This window comes from Salminus brasiliensis, chromosome 2 (assembly GCF_030463535.1).
Source record: "Salminus brasiliensis chromosome 2, fSalBra1.hap2, whole genome shotgun sequence".
NCBI lineage: Eukaryota > Metazoa > Chordata > Actinopteri > Characiformes > Bryconidae > Salminus > Salminus brasiliensis.
The window spans coordinates 29147267-29174400 of NC_132879.1; the positions used below are offsets into that span (position 1 = coordinate 29147267).

General features: G+C 39.3%; 1 protein-coding gene across 1 annotated transcript; it reads left to right on the plus strand.

Moving 5' to 3' along the window:
* The first annotated feature begins 2586 nt into the window (after window positions 1-2586).
* On the plus strand, window positions 2587-27124 carry myo5c (myosin VC). Its single transcript, XM_072672318.1, has 41 exons — window positions 2587-2765; window positions 3070-3180; window positions 4237-4405; window positions 7300-7444; window positions 7697-7853; window positions 8012-8155; window positions 9002-9083; window positions 10013-10120; window positions 10965-11071; window positions 11229-11494; window positions 12040-12121; window positions 12240-12380; window positions 12661-12783; window positions 12884-12967; window positions 13088-13213; window positions 13948-14045; window positions 14147-14233; window positions 15730-15841; window positions 16122-16333; window positions 17474-17639; window positions 17801-17947; window positions 18449-18613; window positions 18714-18807; window positions 18890-18953; window positions 19252-19432; window positions 20027-20120; window positions 20424-20487; window positions 20606-20686; window positions 20781-20961; window positions 21382-21475; window positions 21588-21651; window positions 21746-21914; window positions 22583-22667; window positions 22762-22860; window positions 23856-24010; window positions 24378-24467; window positions 24590-24740; window positions 25222-25519; window positions 26074-26248; window positions 26390-26470; window positions 26596-27124. The coding sequence occupies exons 1-41, from the start codon at window positions 2739-2741 to the stop codon at window positions 26746-26748; spliced, it is 5232 nt and encodes a 1743-aa protein (XP_072528419.1). The 5' UTR covers window positions 2587-2738; the 3' UTR covers window positions 26749-27124.
* Window positions 27125-27134: the final 10 nt, after the last annotated feature.

Here is a 27134-nt window from a genome sequence, read left to right on the forward strand (position 1 = left end):
CCTTTGTTCCTGAGAAAAGACTTAACAAAAAGTCATCATATTTATAATGTATTTTAAACCGCAGAATTGTTCACAGCTATACTCTTATAATGAAGAAGAAAACACTGGTGACTTTCTTTTCTCTTTCACCTCTCTCTCCCGCTTTCTCTCTCTCACTCTCTCACTCAAGATTCAGAGAAACTTTATTGGCATGACTGTAATGATAACAATATTGCCAAAGAATTACCAACATAACAAAATTACAGTACAATAAAAGTAACACTAATTACAGAATAAGTGACTCTCATTCTCTCACTCTCACTCTCTCTTTCTCTCTCACTCTCGCTCTTACTCTTTCACTCTCTCTTCACTCTTTTTCACTCTCACTCTTTCACTCTTTCTTTCTATCTCTCTCATACACTCTCTCCCTCTTGCTCTCACTCTTACTCTTTATCACTATCTCACTCTTGCTCTTTCTCTCTTGCTCACTCTCACACTCACTCTTACTATTTTACTCTCTCTCTCTCTGTCTTTCACTCTCTCCTCACTCTCACTTTCACTCTTTTACTCTCTCTTTCTCTTTCTTTCACTTTCTCACTCTTATACTCGTTCTCTCTCACTCTTTTACTCTCTCTCTTTCTTTCACTCTCTCACTCTCACTCTTTTACTCTTTCTTTCACTCTCTCTCAATCTCGCTTTCACTCGTATTCTCTCTTTCTTTCACTCTCTCACTCTCACTCTTTTACTCTCTTTCTCTTTCTTTCACTCTCTCACTCTTTTACTCTCTTTCACTCTCTCTTAATCTCGCTCTCACTCTTTTACTCTCTCTTTCTCTTTCTTTCACTCTCTCACTCACTCTTACTCTTTCTTTCACTCTCTCTCAATCTCGCTCTCACTCTTATTCTCTCTTTCTCTTTCTTTCACTCTCTCACTCTCACTCTTTCACTCTCTCTTTCTTTCACTCTCTCGCAATCTTGCTCTCACTCTAACTCTCTCTTTTTCACTCTCATTCTTGTACTCGCTCTCTCTCACTCTTTTACTCTCTCTTTCACTCTCTCTCAATCTTGCTCTCACTCTAACTCTCTCTTTTTCACTCTCATTCTTGTACTCGCTCTCACTCTTTTACTCTCTCTTTCTCTTTCTTTCACTCTCTCACTCTCTTACTCTCTCTCACTCTTTTACTCTTTCTTTCACTCTCAGTCTCGCTCTCACTCTTATTTTCTCTTTCTTTCACTCTCGCTCTCACTCTTTTACTCTCTCTTTCTTTCACTCTCTCGCAATCTCGCTCTCATTCTTTTACTCTTTCTCTTTCTTTCACTCTCTTACTCTTTTACTCTCTCTTTCTTTCACTCTTTTACTCTCTCTCTCTCTTTTACTCTCTTTCTCTTTCTTTCACTTTCTCACTCTTTAACTCTCTCTCTCACTATTTTACTCTCTCTTTCTTTCACTCTCTCAATCTCGCTCTCATTCTTTTACTCTCTTTCTTTCACTCTTTTACTCTCTCTTTCTTTCACTCTTTTACTCTCTCTCTCACTCTTTTACTCTCTCTTTCTTTCACTCTCTCTCAATCTTGCTCTCATTCTTTTACTCTCTTTCTCTTTCTTTCACTCTCTCTCTCACTCTTTTACTCTCTCTTTCTTTCACTCTTTTACTCTCTCTCTCACTCTTTTACTCTCTCTTTCTTTTACTCTCTCTCTCAATCTCGCTCTCACTCTTTTACTCTCGCTCTCTCTTTTACTCTCTCTTTCTTTCACTCTTTTACTCTCTCTCTCACTCTTTTACTCTCTCTTTCTCTTTCTTTCACTTTCTCACTCTTTAACTCTCTCTCTCACTCTTTTACTCTCTCTTTCTTTCACTCTCTCTTTCTTTCACTCTCTCTCAATCTCGCTCTCATTCTTTTACTCTCTTTCTCTTTCTTTCACTCTCTCTCTCACTCTTTTACTCTCTCTTTCTTTCACTCTTTTACTCTCTCTCTCACTCTTTTACTCTCTCTTTCTTTTACTCTCTCTCTCAATCTCGCTCTCACTCTTTTACTCTCGCTCTCTTTTTTACTCTCTCTCACTCTTTTACTCTCATTTTCTTTCACTCTCTCAATCTCGCTTTAATTCTTTTACTCTCTTTCTCTTTCTTTCACTCTCTCTCACTCTTTTACTCTCTTTCTTTCACTCTTTTACTCTCTCTCTCACTCTTTTACTCTCTCTTTCTTTCACTCTCTCTCAATCTCGCTCTCACTCTTTTACTCTCTCACTCTTTTACTCTCTTTCTTTCACTCTCTCGCTCTCACTCTTTTACTCTCTTTCTCTTTTATTCTCTCTCTCACTCTTTTACTCTCTCTTTCTTTCACTCTCTCTCAATCTTGCTCACTCTTTTACTCTCTTTCACTCTCCCTCCCTCCCTCCCTCTCTCTCTCTCTCTCTCTCTCTCTCTCTCTCTCTCTCTCTCTCTCTGAATATGAGAATGTGGCGCTAGAGGAATGCTACCCTCAGCTGAACACGAGCCAGGATCCTGTTTCTTTTGTTTTCTGAATCCTTGTTCAAATGAACACACCCCTACAGCAAGCAGGTGTCACAAGACCTGAGGGCGGTGTGTGAGAGAGCGGCGGCGGCGGCGGCGGCGGCGGGTGTCCGGGGCAGAGTGACAGTGACCCAGCTGACGGTTCCCCTGATGACGCGCCGCTGGTGGGCCATTTCCCTGTAGTTTCCTGCCGCGGGCCGGAGCGGAGTGTGTCAGGGAGGGAGTGGAGGAAGTGGACGGCTGCCATGGCGCTGCAGGAGCTCTACACTAAAGTACGGCGGAAAATGACTTTTCCACTTAACTAACACCTCTCGCCTTTAGTACGGGCTGGACAGAAGCTGAGGTCCGGTTCGGGCTGATTCTGCAGACGGCTGAACCTTTCTGCTGTGTTTGTTTCTATGACAACGTTCACAGAAGTGTAGCATATGGTGGTGGGCCAGGCTCGAGCGGAGGGTCTTCTCTAGTCCTCCGGTGTTTTGTTTTAATGTGTGTGTGTTTCTCTGAAGCTCTGTCCTGAGGGCTGCACTGTGTGTCGGTGTGTGGAAAGCTCTCGCTGAACTCTCTGACTCTCTGCAGTATAACCGAGTGTGGATTCCGGACGCAGAGCAGGTGTGGAAGTCAGCAGAAATCCTGAAAGACTTCACGCCAGGAGACCGAGCTCTACACCTGCAGCTCGAGGATGGGACTGTAAGTAGATTTATCCAATAATACACCTGAACTCACTAATAATTTTGCCTAATGGTTACCACTGGAACTCTCTTAGATCCCATAATAAAGCCATCATCCAGAATCAATCTCAGGACACCTGTTAAACCAATGACTGTAGAAAACACACAGCCATTGTGTTCAGTCATGAAGATCAGCTTGGTTTCAGCCCATCAAAAAACACAAAATACCTTAAGAGACCACTAAACCACCAGGAACCAGCCTTTACTGGTAGCTATATAAAATAGTTTAATACATAAAAGAAATGAATAAAAATAAACAACACATACACAGATTTACAGTAGAGCGAAAAAAATGACACAATATAAAGAACATCTTCCAGACCGAATATGTGTCAAAAAGTGGAAAACCTGCAAAAAAGTTGATTTTATTTGATAAATCAACGATACGCACAATATTTTTTCCCTACAGACTGTATAATGTGAGCTGTCCTGCCAATGGAAAAAAAGCATTGCTACACATTTAACATCAGCTCATTAGCTCCATATTACACAGTTATAAGACCTGTGTAATGCAGTGTAACAGGGGTTTCCTACTCCAGTCTTGGAGACCCATGTGCAATGCCCAGTTTTGTGTGTTCCCTGCTCTAACACACCTGAGTCATATTGTTAGCTAATGATCAATCGGACTGTGCGGTGGAGGGGAGAGAATAGGGTTCGGGACTGCGCCCGGGCAGTGAAGCAGTGTATTACACTGTATTTCTCAGAGGTGTAACAATACAGATATTTTCAGCTGCGATTTGTAATGACCCCAAAAATATAATCTTGACAACCTCTAGAGTTAAAAAGTGGCGTAAGAAAAAAGCACAGTCATCTGAGTGTGGACGCATGTTAGGCATAAGCCTTCCCCTTCTACTGTACTCTGACAGGATGCAGTTAGATGCCTAGTTTTGATCATTAACAGTGAGTACCATGAAGATTTCAAAGTCTGACCTTCGGATGAGCTCCAGACCTTTATTAGCTATGTAGTTTTACATTCCTAATGAGTTTATTCATTTTGAATGCCTGTGTGCTGCAGGTCCTGCAGCACCCCGTGGAGGGGCCTGGAGAGTTACCCCACCTTCGTAACCCAGACATCCTGGTGGGAGAGAATGACCTGACAGCACTGAGTTACCTGCATGAGCCGGCAGTTCTGCACAACCTGCGTGTCAGATTTGTGGATTCTCGGATCATCTACACATACTGTGGTGAGGGATGTGGATGTGGATAGAGGTTGCTAGGTAGCAGTGTGATGTTTATGTGAAGTGATTCAGAATGGGTGGTAAATGAGTTAGAACCTATGTAGGAAGTTTGCTGAATTTTCTTTCTTTATTAATTATTTTGTGGTACTTTTGGTCTGAAATGAAGTACTAACCCTCAGAAGAGAGAGGAATCCAAGAGCGAAGCAGCAAAGTTTATAAATCAGCAACACAGAATAAAATTAAATTAAGGAATTAATAATTAGGTATTAAGATGAAAATAGCTAAATTATTACATTCATTTAAATTGGATCATTCATCCAGAATTGTTCATACAGTATACAGAGCAGCTACAGGTTTCAAACCATGGAGAAAACTAAAAACAGACGAAAACGCAGATATACAGTGGGGAGAACAAGTATTTGATACACTGCTGATTTTTCAGGTTTTCCCACTTGCAAAGCATGTAGAAGACTGTAATTTTTATCATAGGTACTCTTCAACTGTGAGTGATGGAATCTAAAACAAAAATCCAGAAAAATACATTGTATGATTTTTTAATAATTAATTTCCATTTTATTGTGGGAAATAAGTATTTGATACACCAGAAAAAGAAACTTAATATTTGGTACAGAAACCTTTGTTTGCAATTACAGAGATGAGACGTTTCCTGTAGTTCTTGACAAGGGTTGCACACACTGCAGCAGGGATTTTGGCCCACTCCTCCATACAGATCTCCTCCAGAGCCTTCAGGTTTCGTGGCTGTCGCTGGGCCACACTTTAAGCTCCCTCCAAAGATTTTCTATTGGATTCAGGTCTGGAGACTGGCTAGGCCACTCCAGGACCTTAAGATGTTTCCTACGGAGCCACTCTTTAGTTGCCCTGGCTGTGTGTTTTGGGTTGTTATCATGCTGGAAGACCCAGCCACGACCCATCTTCAGTGCTCTTACTGAGGGAAGGAGGTTGTTGGCCAAAATCTCACGATACATGGCCCCATCCATCCTTCCCACAATACGGTGCAGTCGTCCTGTCCCCTTTGCAGAAAAGCATCCCCAAAGAATGATGTTTCCACCGCCATGCTTCACGGTTGGGATGGTGTTCTTGGGGTTGTACTCATCATTCTTCTTCCTCCAAACATGACGAGTGGAGTTTAAACCAAAAAGTTCTATTTTTGTCTCATCAGACCACATGACCTTCTCCCATTCCTCCTCTGGATCATTCAGATGGTCATTTGCAAACTTCAGACGGGCTTTGACATGCGTTGGCTTGAGGAAGGGCACCTTGCGTGCACTGCAGGATTTTAATCCTTGACGGCGTAGAGTGTTACTGATTGTTTTCTTTGAGACTGTGGTCCCAGCTCTATTCAGGTCATTGACCAGGTCCTGCCGTGTAATTCTGGGCTCATTCCTCACCTTCCTCAAGATCATTGATGCTCCACGAGGTGAGATCTTGCATGGCGCCCCAGACCGAGGGAGATTATCCGTTATTTTGCATTTCTTCCATTTTCTAATAATTGCACCAACAGTTGTTGCCTTCTCACCAAGCTGCTTGCCTATTGTCCTGTAGCCCATCCCAGCCTTGTGCAGGTCTACAATTTTATCCCTGATGTCCTTACAAAGCTCTCTGGTCTTGGGCATTGTGGAGATGCTGGAGTCTGACTGATTGAGTGTGTGGACAGGTGTCTTTTATACAGGTAACGAGTTCAAACAGGTGCAGTTAATACAGGTAATGAGTGGAGAACAGGAGGGCTTCTTAAAGAAGAAGTAACATGTCTGTGAGAGCCAAAATTCTTACTGGTTGATAGATGATCAAATACTTATTTCTCACAATAAAATGGAAATTAATTATTTAAAAATCATACAATGTATTTTTCTGGATTTTTGTTTTAGATTCCATCACTCACAGTTGAAGAGTACCTATGATAAAAATTACAGTCTTCTACATGCTTTGCAAGTGGGAAAACCTGAAAAATCAGCAGCGTATCAAATACTTGTTCTCCCCACTGTACGTTTTTTAATGGACAGCAGTACCAATAGAAGGACCAATAGAAATGCTCTAAATTACTTGGAATAAACTATAATAATAATAATAATAATAATAATAAACCAAATTATTTTACATGGACTTTCATTCAAAATGAAGGACATATTTGCCTTCTTCTGTAAAGTCACCATTGGAGATACATGTTTTTCATCAGACCACAACAATATAAACTATATATTTAGAATAATACATAAACATTTTAGACTGCATGTATTAATCACCCATTAATATTAACACCACCCAACTAATATTGAGTAGCTCCACTTTTACAATAGATCTGATCAGTCAGCATGATCTCCACAAGACCTCTGAAGGTGTCCTGTAGTATTTGTCACCAAGACATTAGCAGCAGGCCATCTAAGTCAGTGAGCCTTAGGTACCCAGGACCCTGTTACTGGTTTACCAGTTGTCCTTTCTGTGACCCACTTTTGGTAGGTACTGACCACTTTACACCGGGAACACCCCCACAAGGCCAGCCTTATGTTTTGGAGATGTTCTGACCCAGGCGTCTAGCCACATAATTTGACCCTAGTCAAAGTGTCTCGCATCCTAATGTTTCCCCACTGTCCTGCTTCCAACACACCACCTTCCAGAACTGACTGTTCACTTGCTGCCTCAGCCCTTGACAGATGCCACTGTAGATGAAGATAATCAGTGTTTTTCACTTCACGTGTCAGTGGTGCTAATGCTGTGGCTGTTTGGTGTATATCTAAGTAAATGCAACATGCCTTTACTCACCTCTAGATATGTGATGGATTGCTGCCACATTAATATCTAACCAGGTTTTGAGGAACTGTTCTGTAATTCCTCTTTTCTGTTGTATGTGTCTCTATATTTCTGCTGACTCCTGTTTGTCTTAGGCATTATCCTTGTGGCTGTTAACCCATATAAACAGCTCCCCATTTATGGAGATGCAGTCATCCATGCTTATTCTGGCCAGAATATGGGAGACCTGGATCCTCATATATTTGCAGTGGCCGAAGAAGCTTACAAGCAGATGGCAAGGTTAACATTTTCCTTTATTACAGAAATGTATTACAAACAAACATTGATTAGCACCAGCAGACAAGCTGCAATATGTAGTGTTTAAACAGTTGTCTCATGTAATGACACACACATTAAGGGTTTATATTCTATATTATAAGGGTTTATATTCTGTATTCTGAAATATTTGAATTTTCATTAAGCATGGACAATAGGTTTTTGGAGAACATGACCCATAAAGACTAATCCATGAATGTCATGATGTTTATCCAGAAACACCCGGAACCAGTCTATCATAGTGAGTGGGGAATCTGGAGCAGGGAAGACTGTGTCCGCTCGCTATGCTATGAGATACTTTGCAATGGTCAGCAAATCTAGCAGCAACAAACGAGTGGAAGACAAGGTTTTGGCATCAAACCCTATCACTGAGGTATCGCTGTTTACCTAACCAACCCACACCGTTCATTATTCTCTGATCCATAAATAAAATTATCAGGTTGCATAAAAGTTAACTATAAAAGCTGTTCAATTTATTACACATCTAAAAGTGTTTGGGAATGCTGTAGGTAATCAGTTGTGTATCTGAAGGCAATAGGAAACGCAAAGACCACGAGGAATGACAACAGCAGCCGATTTGGGAAGTACACAGAAATCAGCTTTGATAGTAGGTACCAGATCATTGGAGCCAACATGAGGACATACCTCCTAGAAAAGTCGAGAGTTGTTTTTCAGGTAGAGAAATTTTCATGATATTGAAAGTATCTATGACTTATACAGAGGGGTCCAAAAGTCCAAGAGACCACATTGACGATCTAGGATTTCTTTATTCAAACTAGAATTTAGTCAAATTTTAAACAAAGAAAGTAAACTGAAGGTAAATATTAAAGATTCGGGTTTTTTTCTTAATGTCTATTACACAAAAGGCCAGTCATCTAATCTCTTTTGTTGAAGCTTGTGTTAATACAACTGACAGGTAGGTTTGATCTACTCCTCACAGGCTTTTACACAAAGTCTGTGGCAGTTGTTAACATTAAGATTTTTGGCTAAATCTGTTCTGCTGAAAATATAATTTGACATGTAAAACTTCTATGTCCATATAAAAGATTAATAGAATGCAAAATATTAGTGAATTATTTATTAGAATGCGTTTATATAAGTGGTCTCAGACTTTTGGGCGTCACTGCATGTGATTAATTTTATTGTTTTATAAGACGTACACGGTAGTCAGAAAGAATTGCCATGTAACAATGTCATATATGTCATATATCGACATTTAGAAGCTGTTTTGGAGGTGTATTTAGTGAATAAACACAAATAATTATTGATGTGCTGAGAAGCCCATGCAGAATGCCATAACGTTCATCAAGTGATGGAGTGGGTTAAGAAGTGAAGAGTGAGAGACACCAGATGTTCACATCATTGAAGAATGTGTGAAAAATTGCTCATTTACATAATTGAAGGCATAAAGCACTTATCAGGACCAGCATTTGAGCAATTTGTTTTTTGACTGTGTCGTGTATATTTATTGAATGTATTTATTTAAAGTTTCTCATCAGCTCATATTTGTGATCTCTACAGTCTGAGAATGAGAGAAACTATCACATCTTCTACCAGATGTGTGCTTGTGCAGACCAGCCAGAATTTAAGAGCTTGCGACTGTGTAAGTATGTCTGTTTCTTCTATTTGTTACTCAGAATATTTCACTTACTAGCAAATCCCCACATTTTACAACTTTATTCACTCAACACATTAGGAACATGAGTAAAATCTGGCCTTTAAAGAGCCAGAACAATTGACAGGCATCAACAATAATCACAGGTAATTGTTTTACAATATTATTGAAGGTGGAGGTTTGTAAAGAGGCTGGCCGACACAAGCTGTATGAAGATTCTACCTAGTCAACATACTGAACCATACATTTCCCAAAAAGAAAACTAATAAAATTGGAGAAAATAAAAAAGCCTTTCACGCTAGGTACACATGAATTTTACAAGCTGAGAGATACTGAAAATGAAAGAAGCATGGGGACTGTCATGGTAGTGAAAATACCGGAATTTTCACAAATAAGACTGGGTTTATGTAGCATTTGTGCAGCTCCATCAAAGTTACAGAGTGCAGTAACAGTGTTCTGGCCTGGAGTAGCAATGCTGGAGGAGCTGTTCTCTGTATTACAGGACAGTGGAGCATCACAATGGTTTTGAAGCTGTTGTTTTAACCCCTTTAAAGGTCTTTGTCCCACCGACAGGCCAAAAGTGTTATTACAAACTTCTATTACCAAAGAATAGTCACACCAGTTTGTACAGAAGTTCCTGTAGTTACTGAATAATACACCTTAGGGTGCAATAAGCCTTGCTGCATTGAGGGATTAAGGTCAAAATGCTACATAGTGTTCCTTTGAAGTCCCTGTAAATGCATAGAATAGGTTTTTCTCACATCGCCTTAAATTGTGATAAAATCAAAACAAAACTATTCTGACAAAGAATGCCCCTTCCTGTAAAATGCTCAACAAGTAGAGCGATCTCTGGGAGTTCCTAGTATTTAATTAAAAAGTAGTTGGCTGCAGCTCTAATTTCTCTTGTACCTCTTTAGTGAGTGCAGACAAGTTTAATTACACCTGTATGGGAGGGGAGACAGAGATCCAAGGAGTGGATGATCGTGCCGACATGGCTGAGACTCGTCGAACTTTCAGTCTGCTGGGTAATAAATCTACACATTTGCCAGTCCACTTACTTTTCCTGCACCATGACTTTAGATGAAGCTTTTAATGAAAAACAAATGATTATTACAGTTTTACTCAGTTGCTTTGGTGCACTTCTCGAATTATAATGAACATGTGCATAACAGTGAGTGCATTTCTCAAATAGCATCACATAATAGATTACCAGCAAAAGCTCAAAATCCTTAGTTCATGTCCCAAAATGAAGTATTCATGTCAATGAACATTCTTGTATCATTAAAAAGATCCAAAGTCATATTGTTGATATGTCAGTATTGGTCCCAGTACACACACACACACACACACACACACACACACACACACACACACACACACATATATATATATATATATATATATATATATATATATATATTTCGCATCATTACAGGTTTTCTCAATTGCTTTGGCACAGTTCTCAAATGAAGCTCAGTGTTTTACCATTTTTCTTGTCTGGGAGTGGTCAGCACTTTTGAATGTAATGACGTATGGGTAAGGGTAAGGACCATTCAGCAGGATAAAGTAAAATACTTTTGGATCAATATGACAAAAGTCATTGATAAATGTTGAAAACAGCAGACAGTGTACAAAATAATTTGCATGATTATGCCAAAGCATTTGTCTATTGTTAAAAAAATACATTTAAAAATATTATTTTTGTATTTTATAATGTGCACAAGTGACTAGATTATGTGAAGATAAATAGTTGTGAGAAATTGAAATTTGATCTGAGAAAAGCACCAAAACAACTGTGAAAAGCTCTAAACACCCCAGCTGTCACTTACCTGTTGTTTGTAAGATGTTACTGTCTTATTCATCTTGTAGGACTGAAGGAGGACTTTCAGGTCGATGTGTTTAAGATGCTGGCTGGGATTCTGCACTTGGGCAATGTGGTGATCAAAGCAGTTGGCTCAGACCAGTCGTCTGTCAGTGTAAGATCATGTGTTTTTGGTTGCTCTTTGTGGTTGTGTAGCCCAGATCATTTGACCATGTGTACCAATGATAACTTTAAAAAGTTCTTGCCTAAGATACAGTGATCATCCAGAGTTCACTCACAATCAGTTATTAATGTTCTCTCTTTTACCCCAGTCTTCTAACTCTCACCTGGCCATTTTCTGTGATCTGCTCGGAGTCAGAGAAGAACAGATGAGTCGCTGGCTGTGTCATCGGCGCATCATCCTGGCATCTGAGACAGTGGTCAAACCTCAGCCAAGGGAACGGGCCATCAATGCCCGAGATGCTTTGGCCAAGCATCTTTATGCCTATCTTTTCGACTGTGTCATCAACAGGATCAACCAGGCTCTGCGTGTGCCCGGCAAACAGCACTCTTTCATTGGAGTACTGGATATATATGGGTGAATGAAGCAACATACAGCTTATGTTTAGAGGCTTTTTAACATTTTTTTTTTAACTCTGTGCAAAAACAAAACTTTATGGACCTTATTTCCAAAAGTAAAATAAATGGTATAGACCTTATTTTCAAAAGTAAAATGAACTTTATAGACCTAATATCCAAAAGTAAAATAAAGTTTATAGACCTTATTTCCAAAAGTAAAATAAGCTTTATAGACATTATTTCCAAAAGTAAATAAAAAAACTTCATAGACCTTATTTACCAGCTAGACCCATTTCCAAAAGGAAAAAAATAGACCTATTAGATTATAGACCTTATTTCTAAAAGAAAAAAATGTTTATATATATATGTTCCTTATTTTTATGCTAGACTTTTTCCATTTGTAAACCCTAAGGGTCTGCATGTAACCCATACTTCAGTTTCTCATTCTATTTCTTTTGCATTAGTTTCACAGAAATCTGTATTAAGATCAAGAAGAACTTAATGGGTAAAATACCTGGTGTAATATACCCTGTGTAACGTTTCTTTCTGTCTGGGATTTTATAGATTTGAGACTTTTGATGTGAACAGCTTTGAGCAGTTTTGCATCAACTATGCCAATGAGAAGTTGCAACAGCAGTTCAACTTGGTATGTTAATCACCTCTTTCTGTATTTACTTTCCACTTCAGTTTCCTCTTTAAAGTAATGGACTTTAAGCTGATATGACCACAGCTTTTTGACCTAGTTCATGCCTGTTGTGTGTTAGCATGTTTTTAAACTAGAGCAAGAGGAGTACATGAAAGAGGACATTCCATGGACGCTTATTGATTTCTATGACAACCAACCAGTCATTGATCTGATTGAAGCTAAGATGGGCATCCTGGACTTGCTGGATGAGGAATGTCTGGTGAGAAACTCTTTAAACACAACAGTTATACGGTGTCGCAGCCTAGGATTAGGCCTGTACTTGGACTAAATTGCTAATTACTAAATAGACTTCCATATCACAACCATATCAGAAACAGCCTCAATCTCACTTTTCTGGAAAATCTGACCAGACAGTAGTATTTTATAGAGATTATAATCTGAAATATGTTCTTGTAGTTGTTCCAGATTGTCTGTTTGTGTATTAGTTGATTTGAGGTTCCTCATGAGTTTTGGTCAGTCATGTTTTGTTTGTGTCACAGTTTCCTCAGGGGACAGATAAGAACTGGCTTCAGAAGCTCTATAATTATCTGGGCTCAAAACCTCTGTTTGGGAAACCTCGCATGTCCAATGAGGCGTTTGTGATCCAGCACTTTGCAGACAAGGTGAAAAAACATACTGTACATCTTCTAATGATGCATAAGCGCTATTAGTGAGATGGACATTGCTGTCAAGTGGATAAATGACCACTTTTCATTTCCACAGGTAGAATATCAGTGCAAAGGTTTCTTAGAGAAGAACAGAGATACCCTGTATGAGGAGCTGGTGGACATCATGCGAGCTAGCAAGGTTTGCTTACACTAAATATTGTTTCTTTAGAATGATCCATTTTGTTTTCATTTGTTGGGAAGTGTCAGCTTGTTCCAGGTATATGGGACTGAAAATGTTGTTGAAACCTGTTGTTGTTAGTTTCCTCTCTTAGCAGATTTCTTCTATGAGGAGGAAAATCATTCTGTTACCAAGGTGAAAGTGAAAGCAGCGCGGCCCAGAGTCAAACCAGCCAATAAGCAGCTTCGGAGCACCGTTGGAGACAAGGTGCTTAACTAGGCCTGATTTTACAGAACAGCACAGTCTCAGCACAGTCATAGAATCTACGAGAACCAACTCGCATAATCCCAGCGTCAGTTTATGATTAGATTACAAACACATAGCACCCTTGCTGGAGTGCTGAACTGGTGTATGCAGGTTTCCTTGTCTGAGATTGAGACTAGTACTTGACTACAAGGCATTTTAAATGGAGATGTCTTATTGAAGGGCTTAATCCTTGCCCAGGAAACTGGTCTTATGGGTTGGTTTAAGTCTAGTCTTAACTATATATTCTTTGATTAGAGAACCTCTATTAATAACGATTTATATCCCCATTCAAAATATAGGCCAGGTTTAATCCTTGTTCAGGACATCAGCTCAAAGGGTTGGTTTCCCAGGCAGGGATTAAGTCCAGTGTTAGACTAAATTTTTCTTTGAATGACCCAAAATGACTCTAATCTCCACTCAGATTGTAGTCCAGGACTAGACTTAATTCACATCCGGGAAGCCAACCCTAAGGATCTGTATGTGGGCCTTGCGTTAATTCCCCCATTTTATAATGACATAACAGGTTTCTTAGAGGTCCTTGAATAATTCATGACAGTTAACTAAATAAAAAGTTTTAAGATTAAGTTAAGCCAACATTTGCTCAGACCAGTTAGATTAAGTTAAATTGTCCTCCCACTTTGTTAATGTTCTCAGTGACCGAAATGTTCCACTTCTTCTGTTTATCTGCTGGACAGTTTCGCAGTTCTCTGTATCTGTTAATGGAGACGCTAAATGCCACCACACCCCATTACGTCCGCTGCATTAAGCCCAATGAAGAGAAGCTGCCGTTTGAGTGAGTGATCATGAGCAGCCTGTTTCATTTAAAGTCCCACCTTTATTCTTATCTCACCTCGTGTGTCGTGTGTGTGTATGTGCATGTGTGTGTTTGCTCAGATATGACTCAAAGCGTGTGGTGCAGCAGCTGCGGGCGTGTGGTGTGCTGGAGACTGTACACATCAGTGCTCAGAGCTACCCGTCCAGGTAACTCATGGGTCAGTCATAGTGTCTACACTTCTTTCTATATTTCACTGCTGTCTTCCTCTGTCTAACCTTATTCATGTTGACCTAATTAGGGAGAAAGATGGTCATGTACCTGTTTTTACATGTAAAAAAATGTATAAATGTGGATGAGTTTACAATTTGAACCAACTGGCATGTCACACTGTTTAAAGAAAATCTTTTACTGAAAATGATTGTGAATGAAATTAACATAGCAGCTAACACCACTGTCTTCCATGTGACATAAATTCTCATAAAACACTATAGTACACTGTAAAAAAGGCACAAAAACTATACTACACTGTAAAAATAGTTGTAAAATATAATATTGTAATTCTGAAAAACAGCTATTTACTGTGAAATGGAGGAACGTGCAGCAGCAAAGGACTCTGGGATGTGGGACCAACCTAGTGTAAATTTTGTGTTATGCTAGTTATAAATGTGTGCTATGCTAGTAGTAAATTCTAAGTTGCTGTAATGTGTGCTGCATGTTTTTATGTCTGTAGGTGCCCCTTTTATCCTTAATCACCACTTATAAGACCATTTATAATGTGGTCTGAGTAATGACCTCAGGCTACATGGAGAGTGGGCTTAACTCTAAGAGTTATTGACTTTTGTTTGAAACAGTCATCCGATGTGGTTATCTGAAAATGAAGAAATACCACAGTAGTAAAGTAGTGTATTGCATTATATGTGTAAATGTGCAGGTATTATCTGCAGAGTTAAAAATACGCTAGAAAAGTTTTAACATAATTTAACAGGTACATTAACAGTACTTAATTACAGTTATTACCGTCCTTTATTTATAACAATTATATTTAAGCATAGATTTGTACTACAGTATGATACTGTTAATTTGACAGTTAGTTCCTGGCAACCCTGCAGCTAGTTATTTACTGGCAGTTATGTTTACAGTTATGTTTTTTCCAATTTCTTCCAACTTCCAACTTTACTAGCAATGCTCCCGACACTAAAAGGGTAAGGACGTTACACGTCTTCTCTAATACAAGCAAAGCCAGCCACCGCCTCTTTTGAAACTGAGGCTTATGCGACAAGCTCTGAGGAAAGCACTGGGTCCCCAGCCCCACCACATCAGCTAACAGATGCCTGCAAATGGTCAGATGCCTGCATCTGCAACATCGCTTAAGAATGATGAGAGGACAGACTGCCATATATCCACCCAGAGAGAGCGCGGCTAATTCTGACACTGATGGCAAAGCGTCATGGCTTGGGATTTGAACTTGTGACCCCCCCTGCTATAGTGGAAACGCATTAGACCGCTGAGTCAGTCAAAGCCAGTTCTTCTTTTTTTTTTTTAAATACAGTGACAGTGTACATCAATAAGAGACATTGGGCTCCTCACTGTACTTTCCATTACCTCTTAAACATAATTACATTGTTGCTCTGGATAAGAGCCTCAGCTAAATGCCATAAAAACGAAATGGATCCAGGTCTGAGTAGCTGTGACTGTCTTGCAGGTGGACATATATAGAGTTCTACAGCCGCTACAGTATCCTGATGAGTCAGGCTGAGCTCAGGGCAGGGGACAAGAAGCAGATTTGTAGAACAGTGCTTCAGAGACTCATCCCTGTAAGCTACCTTCCAAACTACTAAACTGTTTTCCTGTTCATTCTCAATTTCTTTATGTTATTCCTGTTTTCTTTTCTGAAGGACACCTGGGAACTCCAATTTGTTACACTTGGCATTAACAAAAGTCTTCTAAAAGTATTCTAGTCATATTCCAGTAAAATGCAAACGGAATGATTTTGAACAAATGTGTAAATCTGCATGGTGAATACATGAATGTAAAGAGTTAATTATGTTTCTTAAGCGGGAACATATCTGACAGTGATGTTTTACCTCCCAACAGGACTGTAACCAGTATAAGTTTGGGCGAACCAAGATTTTCTTCCGGGCTGGGCAGGTAGCATACCTTGAGAAGCTGCGTTTGGACCGCCTGCGGACCGCCTGTATAACAATCCAGAAGCATCTGCGGGGCTGGAGCCAGAGACGCAGATACCTACACCTGAGACAAGCCGCCATCATCATCCAGCAGTACATCCGTGGCAAGAGACAGATCAAGTAAGTTATACCTTTTAATGCAGAACCTAATTCTAAATCCTTATTCTAATCCTAATTCTAATCCTCCCTATTGTCATTCATTCTGAAAGGTACTTTTGTTTAGTTTTAGATACCTTACACCTTAAGCTTATTCTTGTGGTTTTATTTATACTATTTATTATTCAGTACCTGCTATGAAACTGTAATGTTAACTTATATCAAGTTGAATTAAATTATAGTCCTAAATGCAGGCCATTAAGGCTTAATGGGACAACATCAGCCGCTTTTCCACTGCAGGGCCGAATGCCTGCCGGGCTCGTCCAACAGCGCTACCGCAGCGTTAGCACAGCCTCCCTGCTGGGCTCAACCGGGTTTTACCATCGCAAAGCAAACACTTAAAAGCAAACTGCAGAGTTTCTGTATTACAAGCAGATGTGTAACAGCTGTGCTGGACTATTCATGATTTTGTGACTGTATATCGTCTTTTATGCCAGGACCACGGCTATCCAACATTCCAACATAATTTGGCATGCTACATCTATAAAATGGCCTCCTTGCCATGGTTTAAGATGAGTGTGATTTATGCATGCAGATTTACACAATGCTAACGGATGAATTACGGTAAATTAACGTTAACTAACTAGTAAGATTTAACTAACTAGTGCTATATTAGCCTAAAAGTGTTAGTGCAAGACTAAAAAGTGAAACATTGTTATAATAATATATAATATAATAATATAATTATGCAATGTTATAATAATGTTCCATAATTATTATGAGACGCTGTGCACTTCCTGGTTCTGAAAAGGCAACATAGCTAACCGTAAACCAATCTAACATGTACATACTAGCACAGAATGTACAGTGCAGCCTTAGTAACCATATAGCCCTACAGTCATACAGAAGCTTACCTTGCTTTATAATTGTCAAAATTAATTGTCAATTAATTATTAACCACATTAGCCTTGTAAATAGACCAACAACTAGTACAAGTGAAAACTAAAACAAACCGAAGGTCCATGGGTTATGACAAACTAGGGAATAACTGCAAGTGGCACATTGTTTTGCTAGTGCTGTAGTAGAGCTACTCAGTCAGCATCAGTACCGATGGATTTCCAGCGTTCATTGGTCTAGCAGATGTGTGCTACATGATTTTTCCAGGCGCACAGTGACAGCGGCAGCACTGAAGCAGGGATGGGCAGCAGTGGTCATCCAGAGACGCTGTCGTGGCTATCTCATACGACGACTTTACCAGCGTCTTCGGATTGCTGCTATCACTATCCAGGCTTACGTCAGAGGGTGGCTGGCCCGCAAACGCTACAAAAAGGCAAAGCAATTGTTTGTTGTTGTTATTGTTTTTTTTAAGTTTTGTTTATGATTCTGTTTTGAGCAAGAGTGGGCCAAACTGGGATGCTAAAAAAAAGCATACTGTAGACACATATTTTATGTCTGTGTATGTGTGCATACATGTGTTTCCTTCTGTTTTAGATGGTGGAGGAGCACAAAGCTCTGGTTTTACAGAAGTACGCTCGGGCCTGGCTGGTGCGGCGTCGCTTTCAGACCATGCGCCGGCTTGTGCTGAATGTACAGCTGTCCTACAGAGTCCAACAACTGCGCAAGAAAATAGAGGAGCAGGTGAGGCACTTATCATTTATGCCATTTATAATGTCAGCTTTATCATTGGTATAAATGCATTCATGTTACTTATGAAGACTGTATGTTATCTTGGCAGAATGTATGTTAAAAATAGACATGTATAAATAAATACAGTAAACTGTAAGTTTTTAAGTACATTTATTAAAATGTTGGTTAGAAGAATACAGATTTGGTTGTTCTCTGTAAACTCCAGCCACTGTATGGGTTTGTTCAGTTCCACCAGCAGCTCATCTGATTTACTTTAATGAAGGATTGAATATAAAAACAAGGTATTGGATGGGAACTGTAAATACAGGCTTTTCATCTTCTGGCAGAGTTAACGAATCTGATGCTAACGCCAGATACCACAAAGCACCTTAAATGGCCTTGTAAAGAGAGCTGTTTTGGTGGCAAGCAGAAGACTATCTTAGGCATCTTAATGTTTTGGCTCATTAGTGTATAACAGATAAGTAATAGCTAAGAGCTATTTTTCCTCTGTAGAATAAAGAGAACCGTGGACTTATGGAGAGACTGACCAGTCTAGCCAACACCCATGCTCAGGGACTGGACAGGATTCAGGCTCTGGAGGCGGCACTTAGCAAAATAGCCAGTGAGAAGGCATCTGTAGAGGAGAGAGAGAAGAAGAATAAAGAGGACACCAATCAGGTAAGGCACTAACCACAAAGCTACAGACTAAAATTCACTGCGTATTTGAATCATGTTAATTACATATAATCCAGCGCATGTGTACCTTTCACTCTGTAAGGTGATTTCTCAGCTTCAGAGAGAGGGGGATAAGGCCAGACTGGAGAATCAGGCTCTGCAACAGAAACTTAAAGATTCAGTTCAGCAGATGACAGGTTGACAATGTTTTTTAGATCTGCATTAAGAAATGAATACAAACTGACAGAAACATGATTAAAATGTGCATTTTTTTTGCAGACAATTTTGATGGACTGAAGAAAAAGCTCATAGAGGACCTAGAAAGAGAAGAGAGGCTGCGAAAGTAAAAAACATTTACTTTGGACATTCTTTCGTATGTTTCTGTTTGATTGATGGTTGAATATAAAGAGAGAGACTTTGAGTGAGCCGCATGTCAGAGTGGTGTTTGATATCTCGCCTAGGCATTGAATGCTATACCAATAAAAGTCCTCTGGCAGGACACCTAATGCTACGTTTGCCTACCTCTGTAGCATGATTTATTTGTAAGACCCTCTAGATAAAACCATCTGCCAAAAGCCTTAAATGCAAATTGTGAATAAATGGTAATGCTTAATGAATGTATCTGCTGTATTTTGTTTCAGGGTGGCGGAGCACAGCAGCGAGCTGCAGAAAGAGGACTTGGAGAAAGAGATTTTTGAGCTGAAGGAGGAGAATCGCAGGATGAGGGAGGAAAAGGTTCAGCTGCAGACACAGGCTTCTGAGGACACCCAGATCAACAAGGAGCTGCAGGAGCAGCTCAGTCAACTCACTAAACATGTCAAGGTACACTGGATGTGTTTCCTGCCAGTTGCTAATGACAAATGTGTAGTCCCCGCAGAAGTGTTCTGCATCCTGTCTAGAGGTATAATAATGCACCTAAAAGTGGTAGCTCAGCTTCACTGATTCTACAATATTAAATAGTTCTAATCAATAAATATTATGTATCCAATATATAATATAATTATTTGGTTAAAATAAAATATTACCTCATGGACACTCGCTCACTCACTTATTCATAAAGGTTTGTAATCAATTTAAATTGCTGTGTTCAGAGATTTGACAAATTTTCTAATTGATTTGATATAATCTAGGGGTGGATGATATTATATATTATATTTTTCTACAACACTAATGCAGCAGCATGATTGTTTCAAAGGCAAAATAATACATTCTGAATAATTGGATGAAGAGCAGTGCAGTATGTAAAACACTGAACAAATATTATTGTACATAGTACTTAAACAAATAGCATTGTAATAGTACTTGTAAAATGTGGTACTACTTATCAAATGTCAGAAAACATGTATACAAATGTTTCCTAATATATTTTTGCCATATTGCCCACGTCTATCTTGACTGTGTGTTTTTTGTGTGTAGGTAATACCTGAGTTACGTAAAGAGATTAACAGCCTCCAAACAGAGAAAGATGAAGCAGACAGAAAGATAAAGGAGCACACTCAGCAGACCAGAGGTATAATATGTATAAGATAAACTAAAGATTATATATATATATGTATATTCTTGTGTGTGTGTATATATATAGTGTATATATATTTATTTATATATATTTATATATATTTATATATTTTTTTCATGCCTCAGTTTCTTTATTACATAAAGCATAACCAGTAAGGTATTATGTCCTACATTTACATAGTACGTAGGTCAAGTTACAGCTGACATTCTGCACTTTTCTCTCATTTTTATCATAATTTATTTTTATTATACATTGACAATGAAGTAGTAAATGCGACCTATCTTTGTTTTTCCTCAGAGAAGATGAATTTGATTACGAGACAGCTTCTGGGTGAGGCTAAAGAAGAGGAGCTTATTCTCAGGTTCTGTTACAGCCTGTTTTTTAATGAGCCCATTAAATGCTTTTGTTTTTTTCTGTGAATTTTCTGGATATGTTAATGTGAGCTCTTCTTCATTCACTGATTTTGGTGATTGTTTTAGGATGAAAAAAGAGGCCACAGAGAATGCTGATAATGGGGGCGATCTCCTGTTTGCTTTTGATGGGCTGCAGAATGCCACCAGGTTTGAGATACTTAAATCAGATTTGCCCTTTTTTTTAAATTAGGCTTTCCTTCCATTTATTGTTACCTTCTGCATCCTCTCCCTTCTGGTACAGAGTGGTGGAGATTCAGTTGAGGGAGCAGAGAGAAGGCTATGAAAATCAGATTGAAGCGCTGGTTTTTAAGAATGATCACCTGGCCAGAGAGAACCAGCAGCTACAAGCCCTCTTTCAGGAAAAGAGTGATGTCAACCACAGCATAGGACAGGAAGTGGCCCGCCTCACTGCAGAGAACATGGTACAGTGTAACATGACCTTGATTAACACCTTGGCATTGAACTCTATTGATCTGATATTATGTAGTAACTACAGATTACCATAGTATGGCTAAATTGACTGTACGAATTACTGGTGGAACTGTATTGTATTAAATTGTATTACACCTTTGGGCACACACTTTTTTTATTTTTTGCAAAAACAACTACAAACCTGAACAAACAACTGACAGATGTGCTGTATTGGGAATAGTGCCATCCCCAGACATTAATGTCATCGTCATTTCCCAGTTGTGCTTTTAACAGTAGGAAAAGAAAACTGGCCACAAAATGTAAATATGCCATTAGATAAATATAAAAATACTTGGAGAACTCATTTGGAGTCAAAAGACAGGAAGATTTCCCTGAACCTTTGACAGGCAGTGTGAATGTGCTGTGTGCAGGTGATCCCAGAACTCAAGCAGCAGGTTGCAGAGTCACAACGGCACAGACAAGAACTGGAGACCCAGCTGAAGGAGCAAAATGCTGAGATGACTGGTGAGCTCTTCAGCAAGAATGAACTGCAGTTTAACAGTTTGAACCTGAATTTCCTTCATAAACATTCCAGCTTGACACTGAGATTTTTTATTCCCCCAAATTCATTCGACAGAAAAACTGTTGAAGGTGTCCACAGAGCTTCAGAGCAAACTTGAGGAGGAACGCTCCCAAAGAAGGTAAATATGGGTCCATCATAAACCACACTGTTTTCAAATCATACAACTGACTTATTGTGTGTGTGTGTTTTATTCTATGGATTTCTACCCACAGGCTTTTGGAGGAGAGGAATAAAGAGAGTGTAAAAGAGAAAGAGGAGATAGAGAGGACGTTGGAGGAGCTGGAGGAAGAGATGGAGCAGCTAAAGAAACTGCAGCAGACAGAGAACGAAACCAAGAACAAACTCAGACACGAGACTTCTCGCCTTACTGCTGAGAACATGGTGTGTGTGTGTGTGTGTGTTGTCTTGTGTCCTTGTCTACTTGTCTCTGTTTTTGACTGAATAGGATAGAACAGAATGGAGATTTAACATCCTTGATGGGAAACATGCCTACATACAGTCATGAGCTTTATATAGAATACAAATGTAAAATATCATGAAATAATCATGATATAAAATTATGTATAATAAAAATGTCACTGTAAAAAGATTATATTTAAGACATTTCTCAGGATTTACCCTAAAAACCACTGTTACCAGTAACTATATTCATTTACAAGTGTTTATTTTATGAATTTTTAAGTATAAATTGTATAACCCACAATGGAAATATTCATCACTCTCAGGTGATATAGCACTGTTTTGAAGCATGTAAATAACAGAGAGAACTAGCCAGGCCAAAGTACAGACTCCACTCAACAGGGCTATTTGTCACATGGTAATACAACTTAACCCCCCAATAAAAACAAAAACAGAAATGTACACACCTAAAAATTATTAATAAAATAATATATATTTTTTTATTATTTCATAATCCATTGCACACCTTCATTAAAGCACAAGGTAATCTTACAAAAGATAGCATACAGTGTAATATGGCAGCAAACAATGTACAGTAATATTAGAAATCACAGTGTCTGTTTAATTACAAGTATTCTCTTTGTTTACAGGACTTTGAGGAGCAGTTAGATATGAAGGATAGGACCATAAAGAGACTGCAGGACCAAATCAAAGCTCTTCAGGCACCTGTGAAAGGTAGAGTGTGTGTCCAGCTGTGTGTGATCTGCAGTTCTGGGTTTAGATCTAGGACAACCTGTCTTCTCTTTCCTGTGTTTGATCTTTCCCACAGTCAACCAGAAAGCTGCACAGGCTGTACCTAAACAATACCTCGGCATGCTGGAGTATAAGAAGGAGGATGAAGACAGGCTTGTGCGCATGTTAATACTAGGTAATTTCCTTTTAATACCTCAGTGATGGATGATACTGTAGTCCCCGTCTGATATAGATAAATCAAGAAAATTAGGATTGCACTAAAATTTAGTACCAAACAATTTACCAAAAATGTATTATATACATATGGATACAGTGGCATTCAATTTCTGTTACTGTGAATAGTTAACACAGTGAGTAGAAGATGACATGATCTCCTGAAAACCAAGAGAAAACATTATTGTGTATTATTTTTGTAATATTTCATATTTCTTTTTCGTTTTGTACAATCAAAAAAAAAGGAAACGAAGCACCATGCAAAAATTCTCAAATAACTTCTACCAAGGTCTCAGACTAGCTGGTTAGGGCTACGGCTTGTTCACAGTCATGTTAGAAATGGCTAAGTGATTCAGGTGAACTTTAAAGTTTTATTCAAACTCATCAAATTCTTGTCCTGTCAACCAGCAGCCATGGGCTCCTTTAAGCAGCTGTTTAGCACTCTGAAATTTTTAAATGCCCACAAAGCAGGAGAAGGCTATTAGAAGATAGCAAAGTGTTTTCTGTTAGCTGTTATCTGAGTTTGTAATAGAGTTAATGCAGAAATGACAGTTAACAGGAATGGCGGTGGTCAAATTGAGGTCTGGAAGACCTAGAAAATGTTTCAAGAGAACTGCCCGTTGGATGTCTAGAAAGGCAAATCATTTTTGCTTTGCTTGACTGCAAAAGATCTTCAGGGAGGATTTGCAGACACTGGTAGTGGTGGCGCACTGTTTTACTGTGTAGTGACATCTGAACAAATATGAGTATCTTGGAAAAAACCCTTTTCTTACTATCATTTATGTATAATTTTCCAAAAGGGTGACCTATACATGTTTAGTCCAACACTAAAGAAATGGCATTCTTTGTGATCTGAGTTTATTTAAATAATTCTTAAAAGATAAAAACCCTAAAACACACTCTTACAAACACACACGCGCACACACACACACACTTATTAGTCTTTGTGTTCTGCAGATCTAAAGCCAAGAGGTGTGGTGGTGAATATGATCCCTGGGCTAGCAGCCCATCTCCTCTTTATGTGCATGCGGCATTCTGATTACCTCAATGATGGAAACAAGCTCAAATCCCTAATGCATGCTATCATCACTGCCATTAAACAAGTCATCACGGTAAGTCATAGTTGTAGTTCAGCAAGAATGTATGGCTTCCGCCTACCTCAAATGCAGACTACTAGTAGAACCATGTTTTTTTTTGTTTGTTTGTTTGTTTTTTTACTGAAGTTACAAGGCTAATGTCACTAACAAGTATCTACTGGAAGCTTATAGCTCACAACTTAGTGTAGGATGCACTGTCTACTCTAAAAAGGGACTAAAGTACATTATACTTTTAAAGAAAACACAAAATTAGGCTTTAAGATATCTTTTATGTCTTTTATGTGAAATTTTTATAGATAAGCACATTTTGGACGTTATGTGCATGCCAATGCTTCTGCTGCTGATGAGGAGGATGAAAACTGCTTGTCCTTCTGTTTTTTAGGATCATCAGGAGAACTTTGAGATTCTGTCCTTCTGGCTGTCAAACACTTACTACCTGCTCAACTGTCTCAAACAGTACAGTGGAGAGGAAGTAAGTGTATTCCTCCAAATCCCATAATCCCAAATCCATCATAAACATATTATCCTGCCTTGGTTAGCCCTTAGAAAGCTCTGTTAAGAAATTAAGGAGTAGTATCACTGTCGTCTCAATAGGAGTTTATGAAGCACAACACACCTCGACAGAATAAGAACTGCCTGCAGAACTTTGACCTGTCTGAGCACAGACAGATCCTCAGTGATCTCGCCATCCGCATCTATCACCAGTTCATAAATATCATGGAGGACGCCCTCTTCCCTATGATTGGTAGGTTACTGTATGTCTTTCTCTGCTGACCAGAGATCCGCTAAGTGGTTTGTTTTGTAATAGTGTATCATTACGATTTCCGGCAGCTGAATAAAAAGACATTTTTTATCTGACGGTTTATATGGATACGGCATTAAATTATCCTAGTACTGTACTGTAATGTACTGTTCTCTCCCAAGTCCATACAGTCCATGAACACAGCTTCAGAAACTGCCTGTTGTTAAGCAAAAGACATGAATAAAAATAATTTAACATTGTGCTGTTTAATACCATTATTTGAAAGAAGAGAGGCCATTTAAGTATGGTACATTAGAAACATTACAAAAACATCTTTTAATTTTAGAACGGGATAAATAAAAAAAATGCTGATATAAAAATAATTATCAATGTTTTTACTACATGAAACCACTGAAGTAGACTTGTGGGGAAAAAAATTATATTGTGTGCTTGTGCTGTGTTGATGCGTTCTGATTGGCTGCAGTTCCTGCAATGCTGGAGCATGAGAGTCTGCAGGGCATCTCCAGCATGAAGCCCACAGGTTTCCGTAAGCGCTCCAACAGCTTCCTGGAGGATGGGCGCAGTGAGGGACAGGCGTTCAGCATCTCCTCCATCTTGCAGTTGATGAACGCCTTCCACAGCACCATGGCACTGCAGGGGATGGAGCTGCAGCTGCAAGGAAAGGCCATCCGCCAGCTCTTCTACCTAATAGGAGCCACCTCACTTAACAGCATACTCCTCCGCAAAGACCTCTGCTCCTGCCGAAAGGGCATGCAGATCAGGTCAGTGGTCTTTAGTGGTGATTGGGTGTATTTTTCTGACTGAATACAACCACAGAGGCAGACAAAAAGCTAGAAGAGTAATATTTCACACAGGCATTAGCATACAAAACTAACTGCCCTGAATCCTGTAGTATGGTAGTATGGTATGAAGCACTGGAGAAATCCCAGCATAGAGCTGTTGAGCAGTTGAACTGTGTTCCCTGGAATGACGGTGCTCCATCCAATACCTTTGGTATGATTTGGAAAGTTGGGGATGAGGTGAGGTGGCAATCATCCAACATCCTCACTAAGACTCTTGTCACTGAATGCATTCAAATCCTTACAAGCAATGCTGTGACAGTTACTCAAACAAAATAAGCCCCCCCTTTTTTGCCAGAAGAAAGCATGAATAAACAGGTGTCCCAATACTTTTGTCCATGTAGTGTATAAGAAAATAGAAAACGAGAGACCTATTTTGAGATTAGTGGAGTGAGGTTGTGATTCCTGCAGATCTCATCCAGTTTTATACAGTTCTTCTGTTTCTCTCTCGCTCTCTCCCTCTCTCTCTCCTGCAGGTGTAATATCAGTTATCTGGAGGAATGGTTGAGGGAGAAGGGTTTGCAGAGCTGCAGTGCCATGGAGACTCTGGGTCCTCTGTCTCAGGCTGCCTGGCTCCTGCAGGTGAATAAAACCACTGATGAGGACGCAGCAGAGATCCAGCAGCAATGTCGTGAGCTCTCAGCTGTGCAGGTAGAGCAAATCCATCCACACCACTCCTTTAGTCTCACAGCTATTGTGTAGTCTCGCCAACAGGGGTTAAACGGGGCTGGAAAACACTGAAGTGGAGTTGTAATTTGATGGAAACCAACCCTTTTTGCTCTGTTTATTTAGATTGTGAAGATCCTAAATTCGTACACACCCATTGATGATTTTGAAAAGCGAGTCGCTCCATCATTCGTACGTAAAGTCCAGGTAAGCTTTCCAGCATCAGTCATCAAACATCTGGCAGAAAATCTTTTGTTATCTGATTGCTGCGAATAGTAGATATGATGAATGATTTTATCTGCATGTTCTTCCCTTTTGCGACTGTTTGACAGGCGCTGTTGCAGGAGCGTGAGGGATCAAACCAGCTGATGATGGACGCACAGTATCGTTTCCAGGTCACTTTCCCATTCTCCCCATCCTCTCAAGCACTGGAGCTGCTGCAGGTGCCCAGCAGCCTTCACCTGGGCTTCCTCACCCGCATATGACCTCTGACCCTGACATCTGACTGGCTCTTGAACGCGCAATCAGAATCAATATGCTATTAAGATTATACAAATGTAGTTTAAAACTCTCTGTGCCATGAAATGCTGTAGAATGAGTTACCTTTAAAATGCCTTTGTGTATTAAAAATTGTTTTATGTAAAGGAATAGAAAGTGAATAGAAAGCAAAGTCATGAGTTTCATTTAGATACAGTATTTATTTCAAACGTATTGCCATGATCAAACATTTGTATTTAATCCTTTTTAAACCCGACCACATGGAAGCCTTTGGTATACTATATGCACTTTTTTATTTTATTTTATAAACCAAGTCATAAATCATGTTGCACAATGTATGGAATAAATCAGTTGCTACACCTACTCTGCCTGA